At 44.6% G+C, this 24,775-nt stretch overlaps 1 protein-coding gene across 1 annotated transcript in view; it reads left to right on the plus strand.

The window, feature by feature from the left end:
* Window positions 1-264: 264 nt before the first annotated feature.
* Window positions 265-24,775, plus strand: part of DDAH2 (DDAH family member 2, ADMA-independent) — a 54,870-nt gene continuing 30,359 nt past the window's right edge. The window contains exons 1-2 of the mRNA XM_034421547.3: window positions 265-904; window positions 21,723-22,031. Coding sequence (XP_034277438.1) covers window positions 21,726-22,031 — 306 coding nt within the window. The 5' untranslated portion in view covers window positions 265-904; window positions 21,723-21,725. The remainder of the gene's footprint in view (window positions 905-21,722; window positions 22,032-24,775) is intronic.

Genomic DNA, 24,775 nt, shown 5'->3' on the forward strand with positions numbered 1-24,775 from the left:
TGTACATTTAAAGTCACCATAAAGTTATTCTAGGTCTAAGTCAACTCGCTCTTTCTCCGTTTCTCAAGGGATCTCCCTTAAAGAGCTCCCGTCCGACTGTATCGCTTCGTTCGGACATCCTTTTGAGCCCCGACGCGGGCTAGAAACTTTTTTTAAATTTTATTTTTAAAGACTCGTGTTTTGCCGAACCCGCTTCCTAGGAGATAGACCGAGCCTCGCAACCCCACCCGAGAACGATTCCTCCCGCTTCCCCCCCACACTTTCCCCCAGACGCCAAACAGATTCCTTCTTTTGGGGATTCCGCTCCCGCCCGATCTCTCCCTTCCGCGAAGGGAAAACGCCTTTCTCGCTTTCCCACGTCGCGAGAGGCGTCCATTCTTGGATCGACGCCTGGAAGTGGGAGTGGGGCGGTGGGGGGGGGAAGGCGTTTTGCTTTGGAACCCAACCCTGTGGGGAGGGGGAGGGGCTTGACAGAGCCCCGCCCCCTCCCCGCCCGCCCCCAGCCTCCAGACAATGCGCTCCCGACCCGCCGCCGCCCCCCTCCCTCCCGCGCGCTTCCAGATCCTGCCAAGGCGAAGCCGGCGCTCCCCCCCTCCCGCACGAGCGGCTGCTTTGGGAAAGAGGAGGGGTGGGAGGGGGGAGAAAGGGGGCTGAGCGTCTGGGTCGATCACGCCCCCCCTCCTCGGCCGGCCCTTCCCCGCTGCCCAGCGTCCGTCAGGCTGCTGAAGGGAAAAGCGGGGGAACGGACGGCGCGGGCAAAGAGAAGGCGCTCCGATCGCGGGGAACCCCTTACTCTCCTCTGTCCCTTTCTCTGGAGTCGCCAGCGAGAAAGAAAGAAGGAGGAAAAGAAAAAAGAAAGGAGAGGGGACGGGACTTTCCAGTGAATGGACTCGCCGAAGGAGCGGTAAGAGGGGGGAGTGGCGGGGCTGGCCGGGGTCCTGCGGGAAGGGAAGGGAGAGTGGCGGGGGAGGGACGATGTAAGGAGTGGGAGTGGAGGTTCGGGACCGTCGGTTCGTGGGTGGGGCAGGGATCTCCGACTCCGCGGCTCTTTCTCCCCCCCCCCCCCACCTCCCCGCCGGCGAGCAGGTCGGCTTGGAGGAGGAGGGCTGCCTTCCCCGGGTCCCGGGAGAAAGGTGATCTTCCTGGGGAGAGAGATTCGGGGCGATCGGGAGACGCGCACAGCGGGGCGAGTCTTGTAATGGCTTAAGAGAGAGGGGGCTGTTTCACTCCGGGGTGGGAGGGATTTCTACAAACAGCCCTTGGTTGCATAAACCGAGGCATAGAATCAAAAGCTTGCAAGTAATGAGTACCGCTTTAGGAGAACACACCACACCTGGATTTCTGCATCCAGTTTGGGTCAGCACGTTACCCAAACAACAACAACAACAACAAAAAGATGTTGAGACTTGGGAAAAAGTGCCAGAGAAGAGGAATTAAGATGATGAAAGGAGACTAAAACATATTGTAGGATTTGGATTTGGCTAGTCTAGAGAAAAGAAGGACTAAGGGGTGACATGATAGAAATGTTCCAGTATTTGAGGGGCTGTCAGAAAGAAGAGACGGAGTCAACTTATTTTCCAAAGCACCTGAAGGCAAGGCAAGACAAACAATGGATGGAAACTAACCAAGGAGAGAAGCAACCTGGAATTAAGGAGAAGCTTCCTAACAGTGAGGACAATTCACCAGCTTTGCCTTCAGAAGTTGTGGGTGCTCCATCACTGGAGGCTTTTAAGAAGAGACTGGACAGTCACTTGTCTCAAATGGTATAGGATCTCCTGCTTGAGCAGGGGGTGGACTAGAAGACCTCCAAGGTCCCTTCCAGATTCTATTCTGATTGAACTGGCAGGGCAAGGAACACTGAACCCCAGGTAGAGTGAGGAGAGACCTGCTGGCGAGTGATTAACCCGTGGAATTAATCAGTTAATTAACCAATTAACCAGTGGAACAGCTTGCCTTCAGAAGTTGTGGGTGCTTCATCACTGGAATTTTCAGAAAGAGACTGGACTAGGAGACTAGGGTCTCCTGCTTGAGCAGGGGGTTGGATTAGAAGACCTCTAAGGTCCCCTCTGGCTCTATTCTGATTGATTGATTTTAAGAAAAGGGAGTGAGTTGGAGATGTCAGCCCCGGTGGGATGGAGGTTACAGGCTCTTGAGTCTTGAAGGTCTTATTTGCCAGAAAAGAGTGCATTTCTTCATGGGGCAGGAGAGGGGAGATTGAGCTGAGTGGTGGGGACAGGAGAGGACCACTCAAGTGGGACAATGTGCACATGTCTTTTTCATCAGGGATGCATCAGAAGAAACCCAGCAGAAGTTCAGGGGTAATAACAGAATAATAGAGTTGGAAAGTACCTTGAAGGTCTTCTAGTCCAACCCCCTGCTCAGGCAGGAAACTATACCATTCCAGAAAAAAGATTGTCCAATCTCTTCTTTAAAACTTGCAGTGTTGGAGCATCCACAACTTCTGAAGGCAAGTCATTCCACCGATTAATTGTTCTGTCAGTAAATGTCTCCTTAGTTCTAGGTTGATTATCTCCTTGATTAGTCTCCATCCATTGCTTCTTGTCCTGCCTTCAGGTGCTTTAGCAAATAGTTTGTCTCCCTCTTCTTTGTGGCAGCCCCTGAGATATTGGAACACTGCTATCATGTCTCCCCTAGTCCTTCTTTTCATTAAACTAGACATACCCAATTCGTAGATTAGGGTGTTGGCTCCTTGGCCACATTTCTCTTCTGCTCCTAACTAGGCCTTCTCCACCAGGGTTCTCCAGATACCTTGGATGTCAGCTATCATTTTCCCAGCCAAGGTTGGGGATGACGAAAATTGTGGTTCAGTATCTTTGAAGTGTGTCATCTAAGGAAGCGTTGTTCTAGCAGTTGGCCATCCAACTGTCAATCCATTAGGACTCTGAAATTGTCCAAGCACAAAACCAGTATTATTATTATTTGGGGAAGGACTTGCTGGATTTCTTTGAGGAAGGAAGAACATTTGCTGGGCATGGGGATGTCCCAGAATTGTGGTGAGTCTCTTGAATTTCCAATCTAGAAGAGGACAAAGGGAGGAGACTGTAGCTGAGATGGGCAACAGATTGTAGTTAATCCCTAAAAGAAGTTAGTAAAGTGGAACAAATCATGGCTATGTCCAGGTAAAAGAAGCAAACGTACTTGGTGGGAAGGTCCAAAGCTAGCTTGGTGGCTAAGGAGTGTTTAAGGGATTTAATGCTCTGCAAAGGGTCCCAGTTTTAATCTCCATCTTCATCTGAAAGAGCAAGAAAAGTTAGTGGCCGGGTTCACACATCTGCCAAGACGAAGCTAGCCAAACCATTGTGAAAGAACGAAGCTCGCCTTGTATAATGTTGATTCCAGTTTCCAGTGTTTTCTTTTCTTGGCTGCAAGGGTGAACTTTTTCACTTCAAGGGTGTATCCTGTCATCTTAGCTACAGAGGCTGCTTTTTGGAGCGGAAAGCATTAAGGCAGTCTGTTCTTGATTATAGTATGTGCTGCATCTTTTGTTTCAGTACTATTTACTGGAGTAGTGGAATGGTATGAAGTTGAGTTTTAATTCCCCTGCATTTGGTACCATGATTGAGTTTCTGTAATGTAAACTGCATCCTTCTTACGGAAGGGTTTTTGGGTGTTAGTGGGGCATCTGGTTTAATGGTAATAGAGAGGCTTTTGAAATTTCACTAGTAGTCTGTTGTGGGATTTAGTTTTAGGGAGTTAATATTGCTGCCATTGTTATTTTGACATGATTGCATTAGTTGCTTCGGTGTTCAAAGTTGGAAGACAAAGTGGGATGGCAAATATTAAGATGAATCTGAGCCTTGCTGTGTGCAAAATGAACTGTCACTTAGAAAGCTGCTCTGGTGCCCCCCCGCCCCCAAAACCTGGTGCCAATCCAGTAGCATCGGACTGTAACTCTGACCACTTGAGTCAGCAGGTTGGTAATCCTATTGTCTGGAGATAAAAGAGGTCACAGATGGATCCAGATTTTAGCCCCCACTCAGCATAGAAACTCACTGGATGGGCTTTGAAGGGATCTCTTAGTTCACTGTATCTCATACATTCATAATGAGGTTAAAATGTGGGGTGGGAAAATCCACAAAGAAGATGAAGAATAAATACGCCATAAATCAGTGCCTTGGTTTGGGCTCAACGGAACCTTTGAAGTTGCCTTCTACAATGAAGTCTTGATTGTTAAATTAAAATGCCGAAGATGCATCTTTTATAAGCAAAAAGATCTTTTATTTGTCTTCGATGCAAGCCCTTCTTTCCTTCCTTCCCCTCTCCCTCCTTCCCTACTTTCTTTCTCTCTCTCTCTTTCTTTCTCTTCTTTCTCTCTTTTCTCTCCTTTCTTTCTCTCTTACTCTTTCTCTTTCTATCTCTTCTTTCTTTTCTCTCTCTCTTTTTCTTTCTCTCTCTCTTCCTTCCTTTTTTCTTTCTTTCTTGTTTTCTTTCTCTTTCTCTCTCCTTTCTCTCTTTCTTTCGCTTTTTATCTCTCTTCTTTCTTTTCTCTCTCTCTTCTTTCTTTCTTTCTCTTTCTCTCCTTTCTTTCTTGTTTTCTTTCTCCTTCCTTCCTTCCTTCCTTCCTTCCTTCCTTCCTTCCTTCCTTCCTTCCTTCCTTCCTTCCTTTCTCTCCCCCCCCCTTAAACATGCAATGTCCAAAGTTTATTATTACTGATCCCACATGGCCAATTTGCTTCCCTTTCCATGACCAAACCAGACCAAAAGGAAGGAAAGAATTCCCTGGCTATGAATTCTATCGTTTTTTTCTTTGCAGAGAAGAAGAAATTAGGCTGTGGACTGAAAACAAAAAGGAAAAGTAACTGGTCCAGAGAAAAACAGGGGTGGGGAGGGAACTTCTGCAGTAAAGGAAAGTAATAATATACATTTCTTTCCTTGACAAGGTTTGTGTTCTGCCTAGAGGACTTTTTCTCATTTCAGCTCTGTAGCCTTTTGCTCCTAATGATTGCATCTGTGTTTTATGATTCCTGTTGGGGTAAGTGAATGTTCATTTGTATGTCCAGCATGGCTGGCCTGGAGTCACCTCGGGGTTGATTAGCAAAACTGCTTCTTGATAAACTTACCTGACTGTCCGCATTCGGTGATAAAGAATCCAATTGTAACATCAGCAGTAAATAACGCCAACCGGCCTATCGGTATCTCTGGAGCATGAAGGTTAAATGGGTGATTTACATGGGAAGTGAGACTAGTGCCTTGAGCATTTTCCTACTCAAAGTGGTTTGGACTAAAAGAGGCTTATGGGTAAGACAAAGCTCATATGCTCTTGCTGGGTCACTGACTTGCCTTCTTATGTTCCTTATCAACAGAGAGAAGACTAAGAGTCTGTCTCCCAAAGCAGGGCTCTGCTCTCCAACCTTGGCAACTTCAAGACTTGCAGACTTCAACTCCTAGAGTTCCTCAGCCAGCAAAGCTGATTGAGGAACTCTGGGAATTGAAGTCCATAACTCTTAAAGTTGCCAAGGTTGGAGACCCCTGTCCCAGAGTGTCCTCTGGACTTGCACTTCACATTCTTCTATGCCAGAGATGGGAAATGGCGGTCCCTTTATGACTTGCGGACTTCAACTCCCAGAATTCCTGAGCCAGCATGGTTGGCTCAGGAATTCTGGGAGTTGAAGTCCGCAAGTCATAAAGGGACCGCCATTTCCCATCCCTGTTCTATGCCTATGCCCCCCCCCATGTGAGAGATTTGGAGGAGAGGGTTTGGTTGTTGGGCTTTCCGATAGCGTTAGCATTCAGAAGTGAGCTCCGGTGATTATCCATAAATGGCTGGAACTTACGTGCCACTGGACAAACTGGAAGAAGGCTGCGAAGATGTGGAAGGGCCTAGAAAACCAAGAAGAATTTTCTGTATTAGGGTATGTTTAAGCATTGAGAAAATACAGCGCCAACGAACAAGTATGTGATATTACAAAACTTGCTGGGTTTGAGATAGGAATCTTTACCAGGGTTATTCTGGAGATGCTGGGCATTAAACTGGAACATTCTGTACACGAAAAGGTATTCTGTCACTCAGTTATGGCCCAGACCTCTCCGGATTATAGCAATAACACTGAGACTTATATACCGTTTCATAGTGCTTTCCAGCCCTCTCTAAGGGGTTTACAGAGTCAGCATATTTCCCCCAACAATCTGGGTCCTCATTTTACCAACCTCAGCAGGATGGAAGGCTGAGACAACCTTGAGCTGGTCAGGATCAAACTGCTGACAGGGAGCAGAGTTAGCCTGCAATACTGCGCTCTAAACACGGCACCAACACAGCTCAATATTACCTTACAATATTGTGTTAAAGTTTAATATTATTTGTTTGGTCTAGAATAATGTAGGGAAGTAGTCGCTATAATAAGTAAGCCAAGGTTTAGGGCAGGGGTGGGCAACTGTGGCCCTTTTACAACCTGTGGACTTCAACTCCCAGAATTCCTGAGACAGCCAAGCTGGCTCAGGAATTCTGGGAGTTGAAGTCCACAGGTTGTAAAAGGGCCACAGTTGCCCACCCCTGGTTTAGGGCATAGCATTAGGTGTGTACCAGAAGCTGGCTTGCTCAGCAAACCATAAATTAAGTAACTCATAGCTTAAAGAAATATATTATCTTTAAAGAAAATGTAGTATCATTTGTTAGGCCTAGAACAGGAGTGTCAAACTCAAGGCCTGGGGGCCAGATTTGGCCCGCAGGATTCTTAGATCTGACCCACAGGGCCACCTTGGAAACAGTGAAGGGCTGGCCCACGGTACCTCTGCCAGTGAAAATGGAGCTCGGGAGGGCCACGTTTGGGTCTCCCGAGCTCTGTTTTCACTGGCAGAGGGTTACAGGAGGTCGGAAACGGAGTTTCAGGAGCCCATTTTCACTGGCACAACACTGAGGCCCCCACAGGCGCCCCCAATATGATTGACAGCAAGCTGGCCACACCTACCCCAGCCCCCCCGAAGTTGCCCTCAATGAAATCGAGTTTGACATCCCTGACATAGAATGATGTAGGGAACTAGTTACTGTAATAAGTAAGCCATGGTTTAGGGTGTGGCATTAGGAACCAGGAGACTGGCTTTCTCAGCAAACCATAAGTTAAGTAACCCATAGCTTAAAGAAATGTATTAACCTAGCCAGTATACCTCTATGACAATGAAACAATGAATATGGACTGTCACAGTTGCTACCCAGATAACTTAGAAGAGTTTATTTGGCACCATGAAAATGTTAGTAGGCTATATTGCCTGCTGGGTCCTTTGGCAAAATAAATCAGTAAATATGTATAAGTATGCAAGTTAATAAATAGTGGTTCTTAAATGCAATTTTGGATACAGAATTGTCTGTCCAAATCTATCCTATGAGTCTCCTACCATCAAGAATGGGAGAGTATTTTGAACAATGCCGATTCAGAGAAGCCCCTTCAGATCTAAACAGGAGACTTAAAATCTATGTTGCACTGAGGTTAAATGTAAATTAGAAGTACAAGGGTTGAAAATCTTGATTTTAAATATTTTGCACTTTTGAGGAGAGGTGGGGGTTGCGTTTTCCCAAAGGAAACAGGGAAGAAGTGACAAAGAAGTGTATTCGTTTCAGATCTGAACAAATGCCTAGAAATAAGAAACATTTCAGCTAAAAGAAGAATCAGTTGAAGGACGTCTTGAAAGGAAGAGTGTTTACGGACCTCCTAAATCTTAGAGTTGCAAAGACATGGGGCCACAATTGAGAAAACCCTGCAAAGTCCATAATAATGGTACCATCTTAATCGGAGAAGGAGCCTCAAAGTTGATTTCTAATGTGCAGACAAGATTGGAAGGCAATTTTTGTCACAGGGAGGGGTGTTTTTCTGTTTCCGTGGTGTGTATAAAATTTGGAATCACATCAAGGAGAGAAAAATCAGGGTTGAACAGAGTTGGGTCCAATGTTTTCCCAGCATCAAGATGACTCAACTCACCTTAAAAATCCTGACCAGAGGTCTTTTTCTTGCCATTGGGTGTTAAACCTGGAACCTGGTCATCTGCACATCCAACCTAGAAGTAAGGAGGCATTTTCTGACAGTGAGAACAATTAATCGATGGAAGAGCTTTATCTCCTGGAGTTGTGGTACTTCCTCACTGGAGGTTTTCAAAAATAGGCTGGACAACCATTTGACCAGCATAGTATAAGGCCATGATGGCGAACCTATGGCAAGTGTGCGAGAGTTGGCATGTAGAGCCCTCTGTGGGCACACGTGCCATCACCAGCTGCTTTTCTGGTTTCCGGCGCGCCAGCTGAACTTCGTCCATGCCAGAGCCCCGGAAACCTGAAAGCCAGCTGGCTGGTGTGCATGCACATGCTGGAAAGTAGAAGACCAGGTGGCCGGTGCGTGCATATACACCAGCCAGCTGGTCTTTTGAGTTTCTGGGGCTCCAGTGTGTGCACATGTGCCTGCGTGCACACGCACATTCCTGTTTGGGCACTCGGTGCTGAAAAGGTTCGCCATCACTGGTATAAGGTCTCTTGCCTCAAGCCGGAGGTTGAACTATGCCTGGCTAGGTGGCTCAGTGGCTAAGACGTTGAGCTTGTTGATCAGAAAGGTCGGCAGTTTGGCGGTTCGAAATCCCTAGTATAAGTCTCCTGCGTAAACAGGGGGTTGGACTTAGTGGTGGGTTCCTCCCGGTTCTGCCTGGTTCCGCTGAGCTGGTAGCAGTGACGATATGAGGTCACCGAACCGGTTCTGGCCCCCCGCCCCCCCCGCAGTTATTCTTACCTTTTATTTGGCCCCACCCCCAATCTATTGCTGCCTCCTGAGTCCCAGCTGATGGCTAGAGGGAAAAAAACTGTTTAAACTCTTGCTGCGGGGCTTCAAAGGGCCGCCCTACAGCTGATCAGTGTTAAAAGAAAACAAATGAGTAGACCGGTGCCTGCAAAAATACATGAGTAGATCAGTGCCTGCAAAAATAAATGGGTAGACCAGTGCCTGCAAAAATACATGAGTAGATCAGTGCCTGCAAAAATAAATGGGTAGACCAGTGCCTGCAAAAATACATGAGTAGATCAGTGCCTGCAAAAATAAATGGGTAGACCAGTGCCTGCAAAAATATATGGGTAGATCAGTGCCTGCAAAAATACATGAGTAGATCAGTGCCTGCAAAAATAAATGGGTAGATCAGTACAGCTCTGCAAGCAGTTAAAAGCCTGGTACACCAGTACCTCTGCTAAATCCTAAATAATTGTCACATGACCATCAAGCCACGCTCACAGAACCGGTGGTAAAAAAATTTAGAACCCACCCCTGGTTGGACTAGATGACCTCCAAGGTCCCTTCCAACTCTTGTTACTGTTTATTAACTAGAAGACTAGAAGACCTTCGAGATCTCTTCAAGCCCTGTAGTTCTGCGTTCTATGAGTTATGGCTTCTTTCCCCAATCTTGGTGGAATGGATAACAGCTGGATAAACTCAGTGGGAGGAAGTTTCCCCTTCACCTTCTGCCTCCTTTATAAACCACAAGACTGCTTAACATTCTCGGCACTTGCCTCACATTCTCATGTCACAGACGGTCCTATATAAGATTCTCTGAGAGACTTGGGGCCACGGTTTTGGGGTCTCTGTTCCCAAACATCCATGTTTATCTTGTAGTCGACAGAGGCTGTCATGGACGGGTGGTTTTCTGTGTTTTGAGTTTGTTCATCCTGTTTTCTTCCTTTTCTTTCCTTCTGGGTTTTCTGCCTCTCCCTCTTCCTCCAGCAATAAACTTTAAAGAGAAATATATATCGCATTTTTTTTTCCTGCCTTAGTACATCCTGGCTGCTCCCTTTAAGCCAGAATTCTTTCTGCTCCATGAGGCCCAGTTTCCTTTTCTAAATAGTCCAGCTGTACGGTGACCACCCATACTGACCCCTGCTGACCTCCGTTGGTGACTTCCATAGTTCAGCTTGCATGAGGAAAAATGTGTGTGCGTGCAAGTGTGGGCGGTGTGCAAGGCCTGTGGAGATGTCAAGATTCCTGGGCTGAAAGGTTTTTTTGCCTTTGCAATGAATCGGTTCTTTGCCAAAACAGCTGAGTTGCAAAGCAAGCGCTTTTTGTGACTGTATTTTGTCTGGAAGGGGCTCACGAGACCGAGATAAGGGCCATTAGCCTTAGGAGGCCATTTCTGGGGCTGCTTCCTCCTCTAATCTCCCACATTAACTGAAAACATACTTCTTTTTTTTAAAACCCTGTCTGTATATCAATGAATTAGAGGGAGAATCAATTTTCTTTTTAACTTTAAGCCTTATGTGGCTGTAGGCATTTGTTTTGTTTTGTTTTATTTCGCTGCTAAGTTGTCGTTCCTGATTTATTTCTTTTAAGTCAATTTGTACGGCTTCTCCCATTGCAATAGGGACTCTGGCAGGGGTGAAATCCAGCAGGTTCTGACAGGTTCTGGGGAACCGGTAGTGGAAATTTTGAGCAGTTCGGAGAACCGGCAAATACCACCTCTGGCTGGCCCCAGAGTGGGGAGGGAATGAGGATTTTGCAGTATCCTTCCCCTGGAGTGGGGAGGGAATGGAGATTTTGCAGTATCCTTCCCCGGAGTGAGGTGGGAATGGAGATTTTGCAGTATCTTTCCCCTTCCATGCCCACCAAGCCACACTATGCCCACCAAGCCACGCCCATAGAACCGGTAGTAAAAAAAATTGGATTTCACCACTGGACTCTGGGCAGCTAATACAGGGTTAAAAACTCAAACGCGATGAAACAACACTAAGTATACATCAGGGTAGCTGAGAATCCTCATAAATAACTTATCCATCTTGCAGGCCCCATTAGCCCCATTCTGACTCCCCCAAGTTTGGGAAAACAGCCACACATTGAAGACTTTATGAAAAGCCAGCAAGGTTGAAGCCAACCAGGTTCCAGGGGCATAGGGGGTTCCAGAGAGGCATCTACACAAAGGTCTTAATCTGATGATATTCCCTGATGAACGTGCCTCTTTGATTGGATCTAATTCTTCCGCCCACCACCATCGGGGATTGTAATAGGCTGTTAGAATAACCTTGGGAAACAGGAGGAAGAGCAGCAGTCTAGACTAGTATTTCTCAACTGTGGCAACTTTTAAGGTGCAGGGATTTCAATTCCCAGAATTCCCCAACCAGCATGAATTCTGGGAGTTGAAATCCACATATCTTAAAGTTGCCAAATTTGAGAAACACTAATTTAATAGGATGGGTGGAAAAGGACAAGGGTGATCCCCAGTGGTGGGATTCAAATTTTTTTACTACCAGTTTTGTGGGCATGGTTTGGTGGGCAGGGGAAAGATACTGTAAAATCTCCATTCCCACCCCACTCCAGGGGAAGGTTACTGCAAAATCCCCATTTCGTCCCGATTAGCTGGGACTCGGGAGGCAGGGAATAGATGGGGTCGGGGCCAGTCAGAGGTGGTATTTACCAGTTCTCCAAACTACTCAAAATTTCCGCTACCGGTTCTCCAGAACTGGTCAGAACCTGCTGAATTACCACCTCTGGTGATCCCACAAATAACTTGGCTTGATGTCATGAATAGCCTCAAAGGTGACAAATAGCAGCTTGTATTGCACCCAAAAGCATGATGGAGGTCAAAGGAAGTTTGCACTGTTTCAATCTTTAGTTGAAAAAAAAAAAAGAAGATTGCTTCCAATACTATCTCTCCAATGCAATGCTTTCCCTGGCCCAGAAGCGAGGATGAAGCAGTCACATCTTTTCAGCAATGTTAGTCACCTCCTGGGTCTTCTGGAGCTACTGTTTAACACTACCCTGATGCCCCAGACATGGCTGACTCAGGAATTCTGGGAGTTGAAGTCCACAGGTTGTAAAGTGGTCATAGTTGCTCACACCCCTGCTGTATTATGAATTGTTGAAATGGGCTGCATTTGCAAAACAGGTTAATTCACCAAATATTAAACCAGGCTTGCCTGTGTCGTCCTCAGGGTGACCTGAGTAGTACAAATTTGCACTATTCAGGTGACTCAGGACACAGAGAAACCTCCCGAGTGGCCTCAAACGACCCTCAAAAAGGATGCGAATGGCCAGCTGTCTGCAAGGAATGGCTTTCCCAGCTAGGATTTTTATCCCTGCCTTTGAAACAGATGATTCCATCTTCCCTCCAAGGGAGCTGTGGGAATACACCAACGATGGTTTGTTAAACCAGGCTTAGTGAAAATCACGCCGATTATAATCTATTTAGCTCGCAAAGATTATGCAAACTGTGGCTTTGCTCCAGTGATGACCAGTATGGGAAGGCTTTCAGTTCCCAATTAGTCTTTGTTTTTCAAACCAATAAAAGTCAAGGCTGTTGCTTTCATTGGAAACAGAAAAAAAAAAAAAACCCACCCCTCTTATTTTAACTAGGTGTTTAATCATTCAATTAATCTCACTGCATAGAAGTTCAGATGATTGAATTGAAAGAAACAATTCTTGTCACTTAAGAAATGGGCACGCCTCCTGCTCGCTTCTTTCCACAACGAGACATCTTTGACGTGCTTCTAGTTATTTTATTTTTACGGGGACCAAAAACAAATAAATCAATCAAGATGTCTCTTTTTAATAGGTATCTTTTAAACGGGTTAAAGGTTTTTGTTTTTGTTTTTTTTAAAAAAACTGGAACGATTGTCTGGATTTGACTCATGACCAGCCTCGTAAAAGCATTTTGCAAGTATAGCACTCCCTGTGTGAAGCGCTGCGTTTTGAGGGATAATTTTCACAGCTTTCCCTCATTTTGGTGGGGAGGGGGGGGAGCTATCTGTCGGCAGCCGCCACGCCTCGTAGGAAGCACCACATATTTTTGCCTGCTAACAAAGCATTCTGGTCTCTTGAGTAGTTGAACAAAGGAGAGTTTGTCCTACTGAAGGCTGAGAAACTGTTCCCTCTTGCAATTCTCTGCTAGCATTAATACTGGCAAAGACGTATTTATTTTTCCCTTGTTGACCTAACCCTAACACAGCAAATAGGAGAATTTATGGCTGATCCTTGTCCTTTTGCTTGGCCAAATATGCAGTGGGTGTCAAATATGCTTGTGCTTTGGAATGTTAGGTCAGCAACAAGGCCTTCCTTAACCGAGCAATTATTAAGGCTTCAGGCTAGAAACGGAGAGAAAACATTTCCTTGAAAATGTTTAGTTTTTCATCCAAGAAGCTTCTTCAGCTCTGACTGAATTGTTGTGTTGTGGTCCGCCAGCAGCCTGCGGACCTGGCAGCGGAGTTGGACAGTGAGGAGGCTGGGGAGGACAATGGGCCAGTCCTGGAGTCGGGAAGGCCCGGATGAGGGCTCTGCGTCGGAGGCAGAGATGGGGCCAGGGCCATCTGAGAGTGATGTGAGGACTCTAGAGCCTCCAGAGACGGACAGCAGAGAGGCAGAGGAACAGGAGGAGCCTGTTCCTAGTACACGCATGCGAAGAGCTGCCAGAAGGCAAGAGCAGCTGAAGCAAAAAGGACAACTCAGGAGTAAGGCCAGAAGATGATTGGCCACTCCCATAAGGCTTAAAAGAGCCGTTGGTTTCTCTGTAGAAAAGCAACATTGATTCTCGTGCTTCTTGTCAGCGTCTCTTGAACTGTGTGGGGTTTTTGCCAAGAAAAGCCTTTGGCAAGTTGCCAAAGACATCAAAGGTTGGTGATAAGGCCTATGGACTGATTATTAAGAATTTTGTTTTGGACTAAGCTGAGAATGAATTAAGTCTCAGCTGTTTTAATAAAATAAGTTTGTTGAGGACTGAATTGTGTTTGGTAATCACTACTTGGGCCTTGGTCACAACATGAATGGTAGGGAATGGAAGGATCCTTCTGTTCCTCACCATCCAGTCAGAGCTGAAGAAGCTTCTTGGATGAGAAGTGAAGCATCTTCAAAGAAAAAAAAAAGAAAGTCCAGTTGCCTCTTGGAAAAAGCAGCTTTGGGACAACCATGACCTGGATGACTGAGAATCTCCATAGATACTTAGCGATACTTCCACAAGATACTTTCAAGCTACCATCAGGGGTGGGCTGCTGGGGGTTCGCAGGGGTTCAGGAGAACCTCTAGATAAGATTCTGTGCAGTTCGGAGAACCCCCAAATCCCACTCCTGGCTGGTCCCGCCCACCCCTCCCCTCCCAGGAGTCCCCACACGGCCTGTTTTGGATACAGGTAAGTGCAGGGCATGCGCGAAGGCTCAGGGAGGGTGAAAAACGGGCCTACTGGAAGTCTGGAGCCTGGGGAGGCCCTTTTCGCCCTCCCAGAGGCTCGAGGAAAGCCTCCAGAGCCTGGGGAGGGGCAAAAACGCCACCACCCCGCCATGGTGCAGGAGGCTGACTAGGCCATACCCACCATGGCCACGCCCACCCAGCAACCAGGCAGAGAACCCCTTGCTAAAATTTTTGAAGTCCACCCCTGGCTACCATCATTTCCATTCCCCTGGTTGTGATTCTGACTGCAAATTAATCCGATTCTGGTAATAATGCGTACCTGACAATGATCAAAGCTGTTTTGACTGTTTTTGGATATGGTATTTCCAAGCAGGGTTGAAATTCTCTGGAGTTCATTTGCTGTAGATTGCTTGGAACTGTCTGTTCTAGGATGCTTGTTTTGGTCCCATGTCGCTCTGCCCCCCCTTCTCCCCCAACCCTCATTTCAATGACAACAAATGCCCAATAATGGAAACACTCTGGCTGTCAAAGGATTTGGGGGTTGAGGGCTCATCTCTTTCCCCCTTCCTTACAGGCTGCCTTTGTGCTTTACTCCTAGCTCATAGTAAGAGTTGCCTAGCTTTTAAAGAACAAAGAATTGAATCAAGAGTTTCCAGTGTTTTCTTGGTGGGCTGAATAAAAGAAAAGAGGAGGAACACGTAAGCTACAAACTATGCTTTTAGGACTGCGTGTGAACGAAATTGCAAGGAGAAAGTTAAAAAAACCAAAACCAGGTTCTGCATCAGATGAATTGCTGGTTGGACAATGTTGAGAACTGCTCATACTGAAGACAATCTGTCGCCTTTTCCTATTCCAGCAAAATAGAACAAGGAGATTTTAACCCAGCTCAATTCAAGGCTCCATCTATCAATGCAGTAAGCCCTTTCATTCCATATCTTGTTTAAAAATTAATTTTCATTAACTTTCAGACAGTTCGGGAATATAGGGATTAAAAGAAGGTGTTCGTTATTTGGACGGTTGACACAGAGAAGCAATTAACTTAATCCATTGATTAACTCAGGGAAACCGGGGAAGGAATTAGCCAACTTGAGTTGTATCTTCAGTGGATGAACTGACCCCTTTTGAAGCTGCCGGAGAAAATTAGCTGAGCAGAAAGTGCTCTCAGGAATCTGAAATTAATTCAAAAATATGGGTGAACATGAAGTAAACTGGGCAATTCTTTTTGCTTAGCGTTCAAATGAGTTTCCTTTGGTTCGAGAGGCTGGAGAGAATGTATAATTGCAGGATTATACGGGTGGGATTTGTGTAAATGCGAGTGTGTAATTAAACTCTAGTCACCCCTTCCCATTTCTTGAAATATTGACGATACGGCCTTGATGTTTGCTGAAATGGCTGTAGGATCAGGATAGATATAAAATAACATCATTGAATGGCACGCTTGTCTGTTCTGCAAAACTGGGGAGAATGAACGAACGAATGAATGAATGAACATAGAAATGAACACAACTCATCAGGTGGTCTTCTACAAAATTAGTATTTTGTGATCAGGATCTTTAGAGAAGATAACAATGGAGTCGGGGTTTTTTGGGGGGGGTGGAGGATGGAGGTGGTCTATGAATACATTACTGGGACATCTTGATTGATTGGTTGCTTGTGATCTTGTTAGTGCACTTGAGTTGGCAGTTGCCATAGAAAGCTCATCCTAGATGAGCTAATTAAGTCCTCACCAGGTGAGGCTTTCTTCTCCTGGGGAGCTGGGGGGGGTGTTGGCTGATTGTTTGTGCTGATTCCCTGCAGCTAGGGTCACCACAATACCAAAAAGATGTTGAGGGTCTAGAAAGTATGCAAAGAAGAGCAACAGATGATTAGAGGACTGGAGACTGTAACATGATGAATGGTTGAAGGAACTCGGTATGTTTGGTTTAACTAAGAGAAGGACTAGGAGTGGCATAGAATGGAATAGAATTCTTTATTGGCCAAGTGTGATTGGACACACAAGGAATTTGTCTCTGGTGCAGAAGCTCTCAGTGTACATAAAAGATATAAATGATAAATCATGATCATAGTCATCATAAATACATTCACCGTGAATCATGAGATACAAAAGTTAGTGATACATAGGATACTAAATAAGCAATCAAAATCACACTAGGAAACTAAATAAAGCAATATAAATTGAAAAGATGCTGTCAGGGTTCCCACGGATACCCTAAATAAATCGTGAGCCTCGAGCCAAGCTTCAAAAGAAATCCAGTTATTTATTAGGAGCTTCATGTTGGCATGTTCCCAAGTGAAGCCAGCTCTAACCCCATATAATTTACGCCCCAATCATGACCCTGTTTCCCCACTCCCCCCAGGATCAAGGGTGAAATCCAGCAGGTTCTGATAGGTTCTGGAGAACCGGTAGCGGAAATTTTGAGTAGTTTGGAGAACCAGCAAATACCACCTCTGGCTAGCCCCAGAGTGGGGTGGGAATGTGGATTTTGCAATATCTTTCCCCTGGAGTGGGGTGGGAATGGAGATTTTGCAGTATCCTTCCCCTGGAGTGGGGTGGGAATGAAGATTTTGCAGTATCCTTCCCCTGCCACACCCACCAAGCCACGCCCACCAAGCCACACCACGCCCACCAAGCCATGCCCACAGAACCAGTAGTAAAAAAATTTGGATTTCACCACTGCCCAGGATGTGTCATCAATCACATTTGCCAACAGAGCAATTTCGCGGGTTGTAGAGATCACTCCCCTCCGGCCGCTATGGGTAACTCTGGGAGACAACCTTGAGAGAGATAAGTCTGGAATGTGCATCTGTCTTTGGCTGCTATGCTGTTTCATCAGTTTCCCATCCCCGCTTGGCTATGGCAACTCGAGAGCAGGCCAGGGATGCTTTGCGAGTTGACAGATACAAGCAACAAGATTATAGCCATAAGTAGAAAAGGAGATAGGTAATAGGAAGGATGAGAAGAATAATAGTAATACAATCTTAGTAAATAGTTTGGCAGTGTTGTTGGAATTACTTGTTTAGCAGAGTGATGGCCTGGGGAAAAAACTGTCCTTGATATCAATGATATGAGTATTTGAGTTGCTGTCATAGAGAAGATGGGCTCAACCTACTCTTTAAAACACTTGAGGGCAGAACAGGAAGTAATGGGTAGAAGATTATAAAAGAGAGATCCAATCTAGAAATAAGGAGAAATTATGAAGTTGTGGGTGCGCCTTCTCTCTGGGTTTTTAAGAAGAGAGTGGACAGCCATTTGTTTGACAGGCTTAAGGGCCTCTTGCTTGAGCAGGAGGTTGGACTAGTAGACTTCCAAGGTCTTTTCCAACTCTTATTCACATTCTGTATTTAATTCTCCTCCATAGTCACAGAAGCAGAGTAGAATCAGTGAAAACTTACACTGTTGACCATTCCCCTAGCATCTTCCTAACCCCTGTCCTGATGCTGAATTTCTGTTGCTAAGGAAGGCAGTTGTTAAGGTGTCTTTTGCCCCATTCTGCGACCTTTCTTGCCGCAGTTGTTAAAGGAATCCTTGCAGTTGTTAAGTTAGTAACATGATTGTGAAGTGAATCTGGCTTCCCCATTGACTTTGCCTGTCAGAAGGTCACAAAAGGAGATCACGTGATCCTGGGACACGGCAACCGTCATAAATACATGCCAGCTGCCAAGTGCCTGCATTTTGATCATGTGACCATGGGGTTGCTACAACTGTTGTAAGTGTGAAAAACGGTCTCTTTTTCCAGTGCTGTTGTTAACGTCGAATGGTCACCAAATGAATAGGGTAGGGTAGGGTAGGGTAGGGTAGGGTAGGGTAGGGTAGAATAGAATAGAATAGAATAGAATAGAATAGAATAGAATAGAATAGAATAGAATAGAATAGAATAGAATAGAATAGGGTCAGGGTCAGGGTCAGGGTCAGGGTCAGGGTAGAATAGAGTTAGGGTTAGGGTCAGGGTTAGGGTTAGGGTTAGGGTAGAATAGGATAGAGTCAGGGTTAGGGTTAGGGTAGAATAGAGTTAGGGTTAGGGTAGAATAGAATAGAGTCGGTTAGGGTTAGGGTAGGGTAGGGTAGAATAGAATAGAATAGAGTTAGGGTTAGGTTAGGGTTAGGGTTAGGGTTAGAGTAGAATAGAATAGAGTCAGGGTTAGGGTTAGGGTTAGGGTTAGGGTTAGGGTTAGGGTTAGGGTTAGGGTTAGGGTTAGGGTTAGGGTTAGGGTTAGGATAGAATAGAATAGAATAGAATAGAATAGAATAGAATAGAATAGAATATGGTTAGGGTTAGGGTTAGGGTTAGGGTTAGGGTTAGGGTAGAATAGAGTTAGGGAATAGAATAGAATAGAATAGAATAGAATAGAATAGAATAGAATAGAATAGAATAGAATAGAATAGAACTTTATTGTCACTTTAAATGTCCACTAGTCAGCAAACATTAAAATGAAATTTTGTTGCATTCAGCTCTCAAAAGATATCCATTATGCATATACCCCCACAAATACATATATGACATAGATATACTGTATATGGTTATAAGTCGATTACCTGTACACAAATAAGGCAAAATGAATTGTCTATGGAGATTCTCAATCATTCAGATTGTCCCAACCTTTTTCAAGAGGTTGAAGAAACTTCTTGGATGAGAAGCGAAACATCTTCAAAGAAAAAATCAGAAAGTCCAGTTGCCTCTTGAAAAAAACAGCAACATTCATCAGACTGGGTTTGAATAATCAGCATAAATTGTTCTAATCCTACTAGTCTCCGAGGATGACAAGAGTATTTTTGGGTTGTGGAAGTCGTGCGTGTTGACCCGCTGAGATTTGTACTGAGCCTCTCAAGGTTGCCTGGCATTGCCTGCCTGCTGTGTCTTGGAATGTGTTCTCCTAAGTTGTCATTTAAAAAAAAATGGATGGGATATTTGGCTTACATTTTTTTGTCTTTGGAAGCAAACTGAGTTTCTCCAACAATGGAATAGTTAAGACCTGACGCCAGCTCTCTAGTTGAGGACTTCTCAAATCTCAGCAACTTTAAGATGCGTAGACAGGGGGGCTATTCAGCAGGTTCTGACAGGTTCTGGAGAACCGGTAGCGGAAATTTTGATAGTTCGGAGAACTGGCAACTACCACCTCTGGCTGGCCCCAGAGTGGGGTGGGAATGGAGATTTTGCAATATCCTTCCCCCAGGAGTGGAGAGAGAATGGGGATTTTGCAGAATCCTTCCCCTGGAGTGGGGTGGGAATGGAAATTTTGCAATATCCTTCCCCCAGGAGTGGAGAGAGAATGGGGATTTTGCAGAATCCTTCCCCTGGAGTGGGGTGGGAATGGAAATTTTGCAATATCCTTCCCCCAGAAATGGGGAGGGAATGGGGATTTTGCAGTATCCTTCCCCTGCCACCCCCACCAAGCCACGCCCACCAAGCCGCACCCACAGAACCGGTAGTAAAAAAATTTGAATTCCACCACTGTGTGTTGACTACAACTCTCAGAATTATCTAGCCAGCATGAAGTCCACACCTCCTAAGGTTGTTGAGGTTGGGAGAAATCCTGAGCTAGCTTTCTGTCCGATCAATTGGATGATGTCCATAAATTGGCAGTCTCTCCCTTGGGCAGGTCATTGATCCTTCATTGGCTTCTTTTGCAGATAGGAATCTAATTGGTCTGATAGGTGCAATCTTCTGGTATTATTGATTGGCCTTTTGAAGGAACCTCTCAGGACGTTCATAACTGGTGAGATTATTGACCTGGAGTTGAATGAACTGTAAACTTTCCCCTTCCTGAAGACATCTGCTGAAGGAGATAGAGAAAGCAATTGCATTCTTTTCAACTTTGCTATCTTTGCCGGGTGGGAGATGAACACATCAACACAATGATTAGGGGACTGGAGGCTAAAACATATGAAGAACGGTTGCTGAAATTGGGTATGTCTAGTTTAATGAAAAGAAGGACTAGGTGAACTACATGATAGCTGTGTTCCAATATCTCAGGGGCTGCCACAAAGAAGAGGGAGTCAAGCTATTCTCCAAAGCTCCTGAGGGTAAGACAAGAAGCAATGGGTGGAAACCAATCAAGGAGAGAAGCAACTTAGAACTAAGGAGAAATTTCCTGACAGTTAGAACAATTAATCAGTGGAATAACTTGCCTCCAGAAGTTGTGAATGCTCCAATATTGGAAGTTTTTAAGAAGATGTTGGATAACCATTTGTCTGAAGGTGGTGTAGGGTTTCCTGTCTGAGTAGGAGGTTGGACTAGAAGACCTCCAAGGTCCCTTCCAACTCTGTTATTCTATTCTATTCTATTCTATTCTATTCTATTCTATTCTATTCTGTTCTGTTCTGTTCTGTTCTGTTCTGTTCTGTTCTGTTCTGTTCTGTTCTGTTCTATTCTATTCTATTCTATTCTATTCTATTCTATTCTATTCTATTCTATTCTATTCTATTCTATTCTATTCTATTAATATCTCTCCCAGCTTTTGAGAAATTTCCTAGTTCCTAAAGAATTGGCCAAGTCCATTTCGCCAAAAATATATCAGTGTTGTCACGTAGCTCAAGTAAATAGGAAGATGCTGGAACTCAGTTCTTGGGAAATCTCAGTTCTTGGGAAATCTTGAGAAATGTAAGGTCCTAAGTTTGAAGTAAAATATCTGGAGTAAATGGCCTAAGATTGAAAAATCTTTGCTTCAGACGCAGGTTTTCTGTTGCTTATCAGAATATAGATAACCCTTGATTTATGACCACAATTGAGCTCCAAATTTCTGTTGCTAAGGGAGACAAGTTAAATGAGTGTTGCCTCATTTTACGACCTTTCTTACCACAGTTGTTAAGTGAATCACTGCAATTGTTAAGTTAGTAACATGGTTGCTAAGGGAATCTGGCTTCCCCGTTGACTTTGCTTGTCGGAAGGTTGCGAAAGGAGATCACATGACACTGGCACACTGCAACAGTCATAAATCTGAGTCAGTTGTCAAACATCTCAGTGTAAATCATGTGACCATGGGGATGCTGCAACGGTCATAATAAGTGAAAAATGGTCCCAAGTTACTTTTTTCAATGGTGTTGCAACTTTGAACAGTCACTAAGCGGACTGCTGTAAGCCGAGGACTACCTGTATAATGCAGTTCACATAAATCTGGGCATGTACTGGTAGTCCTTGTCTTATGATCACAATTGAGCCCAAAATTTATCTCGTTAAGTGAGACATTGATTAAGTCACTAAATGAAGAATTGTAAGTCGAGGACGAGCTGTAGCAAATAACGGAAAAGACAAGAGGGGAAAGAAACAAGTATTTCCACTTATTTTTAGAAAGAGTGGCTCCACCTCTTGTTTGCTTCAGCCCTCTCCATTAGTATTTCTCAAAATATTACTGAGGGAATATTCTTGCATCCAGAAAATATAGTTGCCTTCCCAGTAGACTTAGGCTCTCTGCTGGTGTGAGTCATCTATGAAATCTTGCATTAATCTTGCAATTTTTTCACTTGACTTGACCAAAATGAAACTCTTTCGGGCCAACAATGGAGCTTTCTACTGTTTTAGGTGCAGAATTTAGTCATTGCTGGTCACTGCGGAAGATCTGTTAATGCGGGACTCCTATTTGACTGAAAAATGAGGCCCATTTCATCCTAATGGTTGTATCTCTTCTGTCTTCCTGCAGAACATGGCCAGTGTCTCCTCCTTTGGCAAGTACACCCACGCCATCGTCCGCTGCATTCCTTCCTCCTTTGCCACAGCGGAGACCACAGCGGATGGATCTGACAGCGGGGCTGATCCGGTGGATCTAGCCAAGGCTCACCGACAGTACGGGGTCTATACTGGCATACTGCGGCAGAAGCTAGGGCTGCAAGTCATTGAACTGGCGGCAGACGAGGGCTTCCCCTATGCCACACTGGTGGGGGATCTGGCAGTCATCCAGGGAGATACTGTGCTCCTCACTCGGCCATGGATGCCCACGCGGCGAGACGAGGTAACGTTTATATATGGCTAATATCAAATTTAAATCTGTAAAGGATGTTGGTTCTCTTGCAGATACATTGCTGAGGGGGAAGTTTTTCTTTGAGAATGCATTTGCTTTCTCAATGGCTTGGAGGCTGTTGTGAAGTGTCATTAGCAACCAGACAAAAAGTCTCGTACAAATTTGTTTGGGAGTATAAATGTTTCACTTAGGTTTATGAAGCAGGCATTCGGTCAGGGGTGGGTTCTACTTACCTTTACTACCAGTTCGCAATGGGGCTGCGCGCATGCACAGAAGCTTCCTGATGACGTCCGGGTCAGTGGGCGGAGCCTCCTGCTGCTTTTACTACCGGTTCTTACAAACCAGTTTGAACCGGGGGGGCAACCCACCACTGCATTTGGTAACCTCTTGCCCGTGGAAGGTTTCATATTTTTTTTTTGTATATAATTTCTATGAAGATTTGGATTGCAATAGTAAAAACCGATACAAACTAAACTTAAATAAAGAGAAGAGATTAGAAAGAAGAAAAAGGGCAAGAAAAATAGAATAGAATAGAATAGAATAGAATAGAATAGAATAGAATAGAATAGAATAGAATAGAATAGAATAGAATAGAATAGAATTCTTTATTGGCCAAGTGTGATTGGACACACAAGAAATTTGTCTCTGGTGCATAAGCTCTCACTGTACATAAAATCTATAAGTGATAAGTCATGATCATAGTAATCATAAAAATACATTCGTCATAAATCATAAGATACAACACTTAGTGATAGTCATAGGATACTAAATAAGCAATCAGCATAAATCATGCTAGGAAAGTGCGCAGGAGGTGGGGCACATGCAGGGGAGCGGGTGTGCATGCGTTGGGGTGGGCCGTGTGCATGGGGGCGGGGCGTGTGCAGGGGCACACGCGCAAGCATGGAGACGCATGCATGGGGGGCGTTTGTGCATTGAATTTTGGGGGGTCTGGGTTTCGGTGCGCACACATGTGCACTTTGGGCACTCATTCCAGAAAAGGTTAGCCATCACTGCCCTATAGCGGCGTTTTGAGGGTAGAAGTTGAGACAATTTATGTCCAGGATGTGAGGGGTCTGTAGATATTTTCACAGTCCTCTTTTTGACTTGTGCAGTATACAGGTCCTCAATGGAAAGCAGGTTGGTAGCAATATATAGTATATTTTGAATATAAATTAAAGAAGTGACTTTCAGGCTTTATTACAGGTACAGAATTTTCAGTAACTCGTCATTTTCATTAGGTTACAAATAAGATTTCATGGTTAAGTTTATAAACTCTTCATAAAGCTCGTAAACTTCCTAAAGTTAGAAACAGTTATCTCTTCATCTCACATCCCATCCTTTATCGATAAGCATAAAACGTCAACTTTTAAAGTATTTAAAGTATAGTTACATTTACTTCTTTAAATTATTTTAACGTTGATCAAATAAACCAACTTTATACTCTTTCCTTCTAACAATTTTAACCTTTAGTTCATGCTAATATTGTCGTAGAAACCAGCAAGGTTTTGTTCTTGAAAAACCTCACAGCTGGATAATTCATGGTTGCTAAACTTAGGAACACAGGGGAAAAAAATGTGTCAGCAAAACTAAGACCTGATTTAACCTATTAAATTATCTCAACTATTTTTTTTTATTTGTAGCAAACTTTGTTTTTGTTTTGTTTTTTTTTAAAAATCAAAGTAAGCAAACACCAGTAAAAGAACTGCAGTGCATATTTTGCAACGTTGCCTTTACCGATGTTGCCTTTTTAATATTTCCCCTAGAAAATTGCTATCACATCCATGCAAGCAGTTTGTGGTTTTTTTTCATCTCAGGAGAGATGAAGATAAGCACCTCTGATTTAATTGTTTTTCAGTTCACCTCCATGGTGAGCAAATGTATCTGTACTCGGGCTTACCTGTTGTGAAAAGAACCATCACACCTGCTTAAGCCTCTTTCATGGGTTTTCCTTGACCCTGTAGTTTAAGGGATCATATAAGACAAGTTGTATATAGAAAATGTCTTGCAGGTCCTCAATGATGCATATAGTCAACTGATGTACAGTGTGAATTGTGTTACTGGTGTTACTAGCAAAATGATCCCTAATAGGCTGGGACAAGTTTTACTACTGTAGTAACTTACAGTAGACTCACTGGAGAAGAGCCTGATGTTGGGAAAGATTGGGGGCAAAAGAAGAAGGGGACGGCAGAGAACGAGGTGGCTGGATGGAGTCACTGAAGCAGTCGGCGTGAGCTTAAATGGACTCCAGAGGATGGTAGAGGACAGGAAGGCCTGGAGGAACGTTGTCCATGGGGTTGCGATGGGTCAGACACGACTTTGCAACTAACAACAACAACAAACTTACCACAGTACTAAAACTTGTTCCAGCCTATCAGGGATCGTTTTGCTAGTAAGCTCTATTAAGGTACAGGTAGTCCTTGACTTACGACCACAATTGAGCCCAACATTTCTGTTGTTAGGCGAGACATTTGTTAAGTGAATTTTGCCCCATTTTATCACTTTTCTTTAAATGAATGGCTGTAGTTGTTAAGTTAGTAACCCGGTTGTTAAGTGAATTGGGCTTCCTCATTGGCTTTGCTTGTCCGAAGGTCGCAAAAGGGGATCACCTAGCCCTGCGGGACACTGCAACCGTCATAAATATGAGTCCGTTGCGAAGAGTCTGGATGTTGATCACGTGACCATGGGCATGCTGCAACGGTCGTAAGTGTGAGAAACAGTGATAAGTCACTTTTTTC

This window comes from Pantherophis guttatus, chromosome 2 (genome assembly GCF_059756535.1).
Source record: "Pantherophis guttatus breed Tessera chromosome 2, ASM5975653v1, whole genome shotgun sequence".
Taxonomy (NCBI): domain Eukaryota; kingdom Metazoa; phylum Chordata; class Lepidosauria; order Squamata; family Colubridae; genus Pantherophis; species Pantherophis guttatus.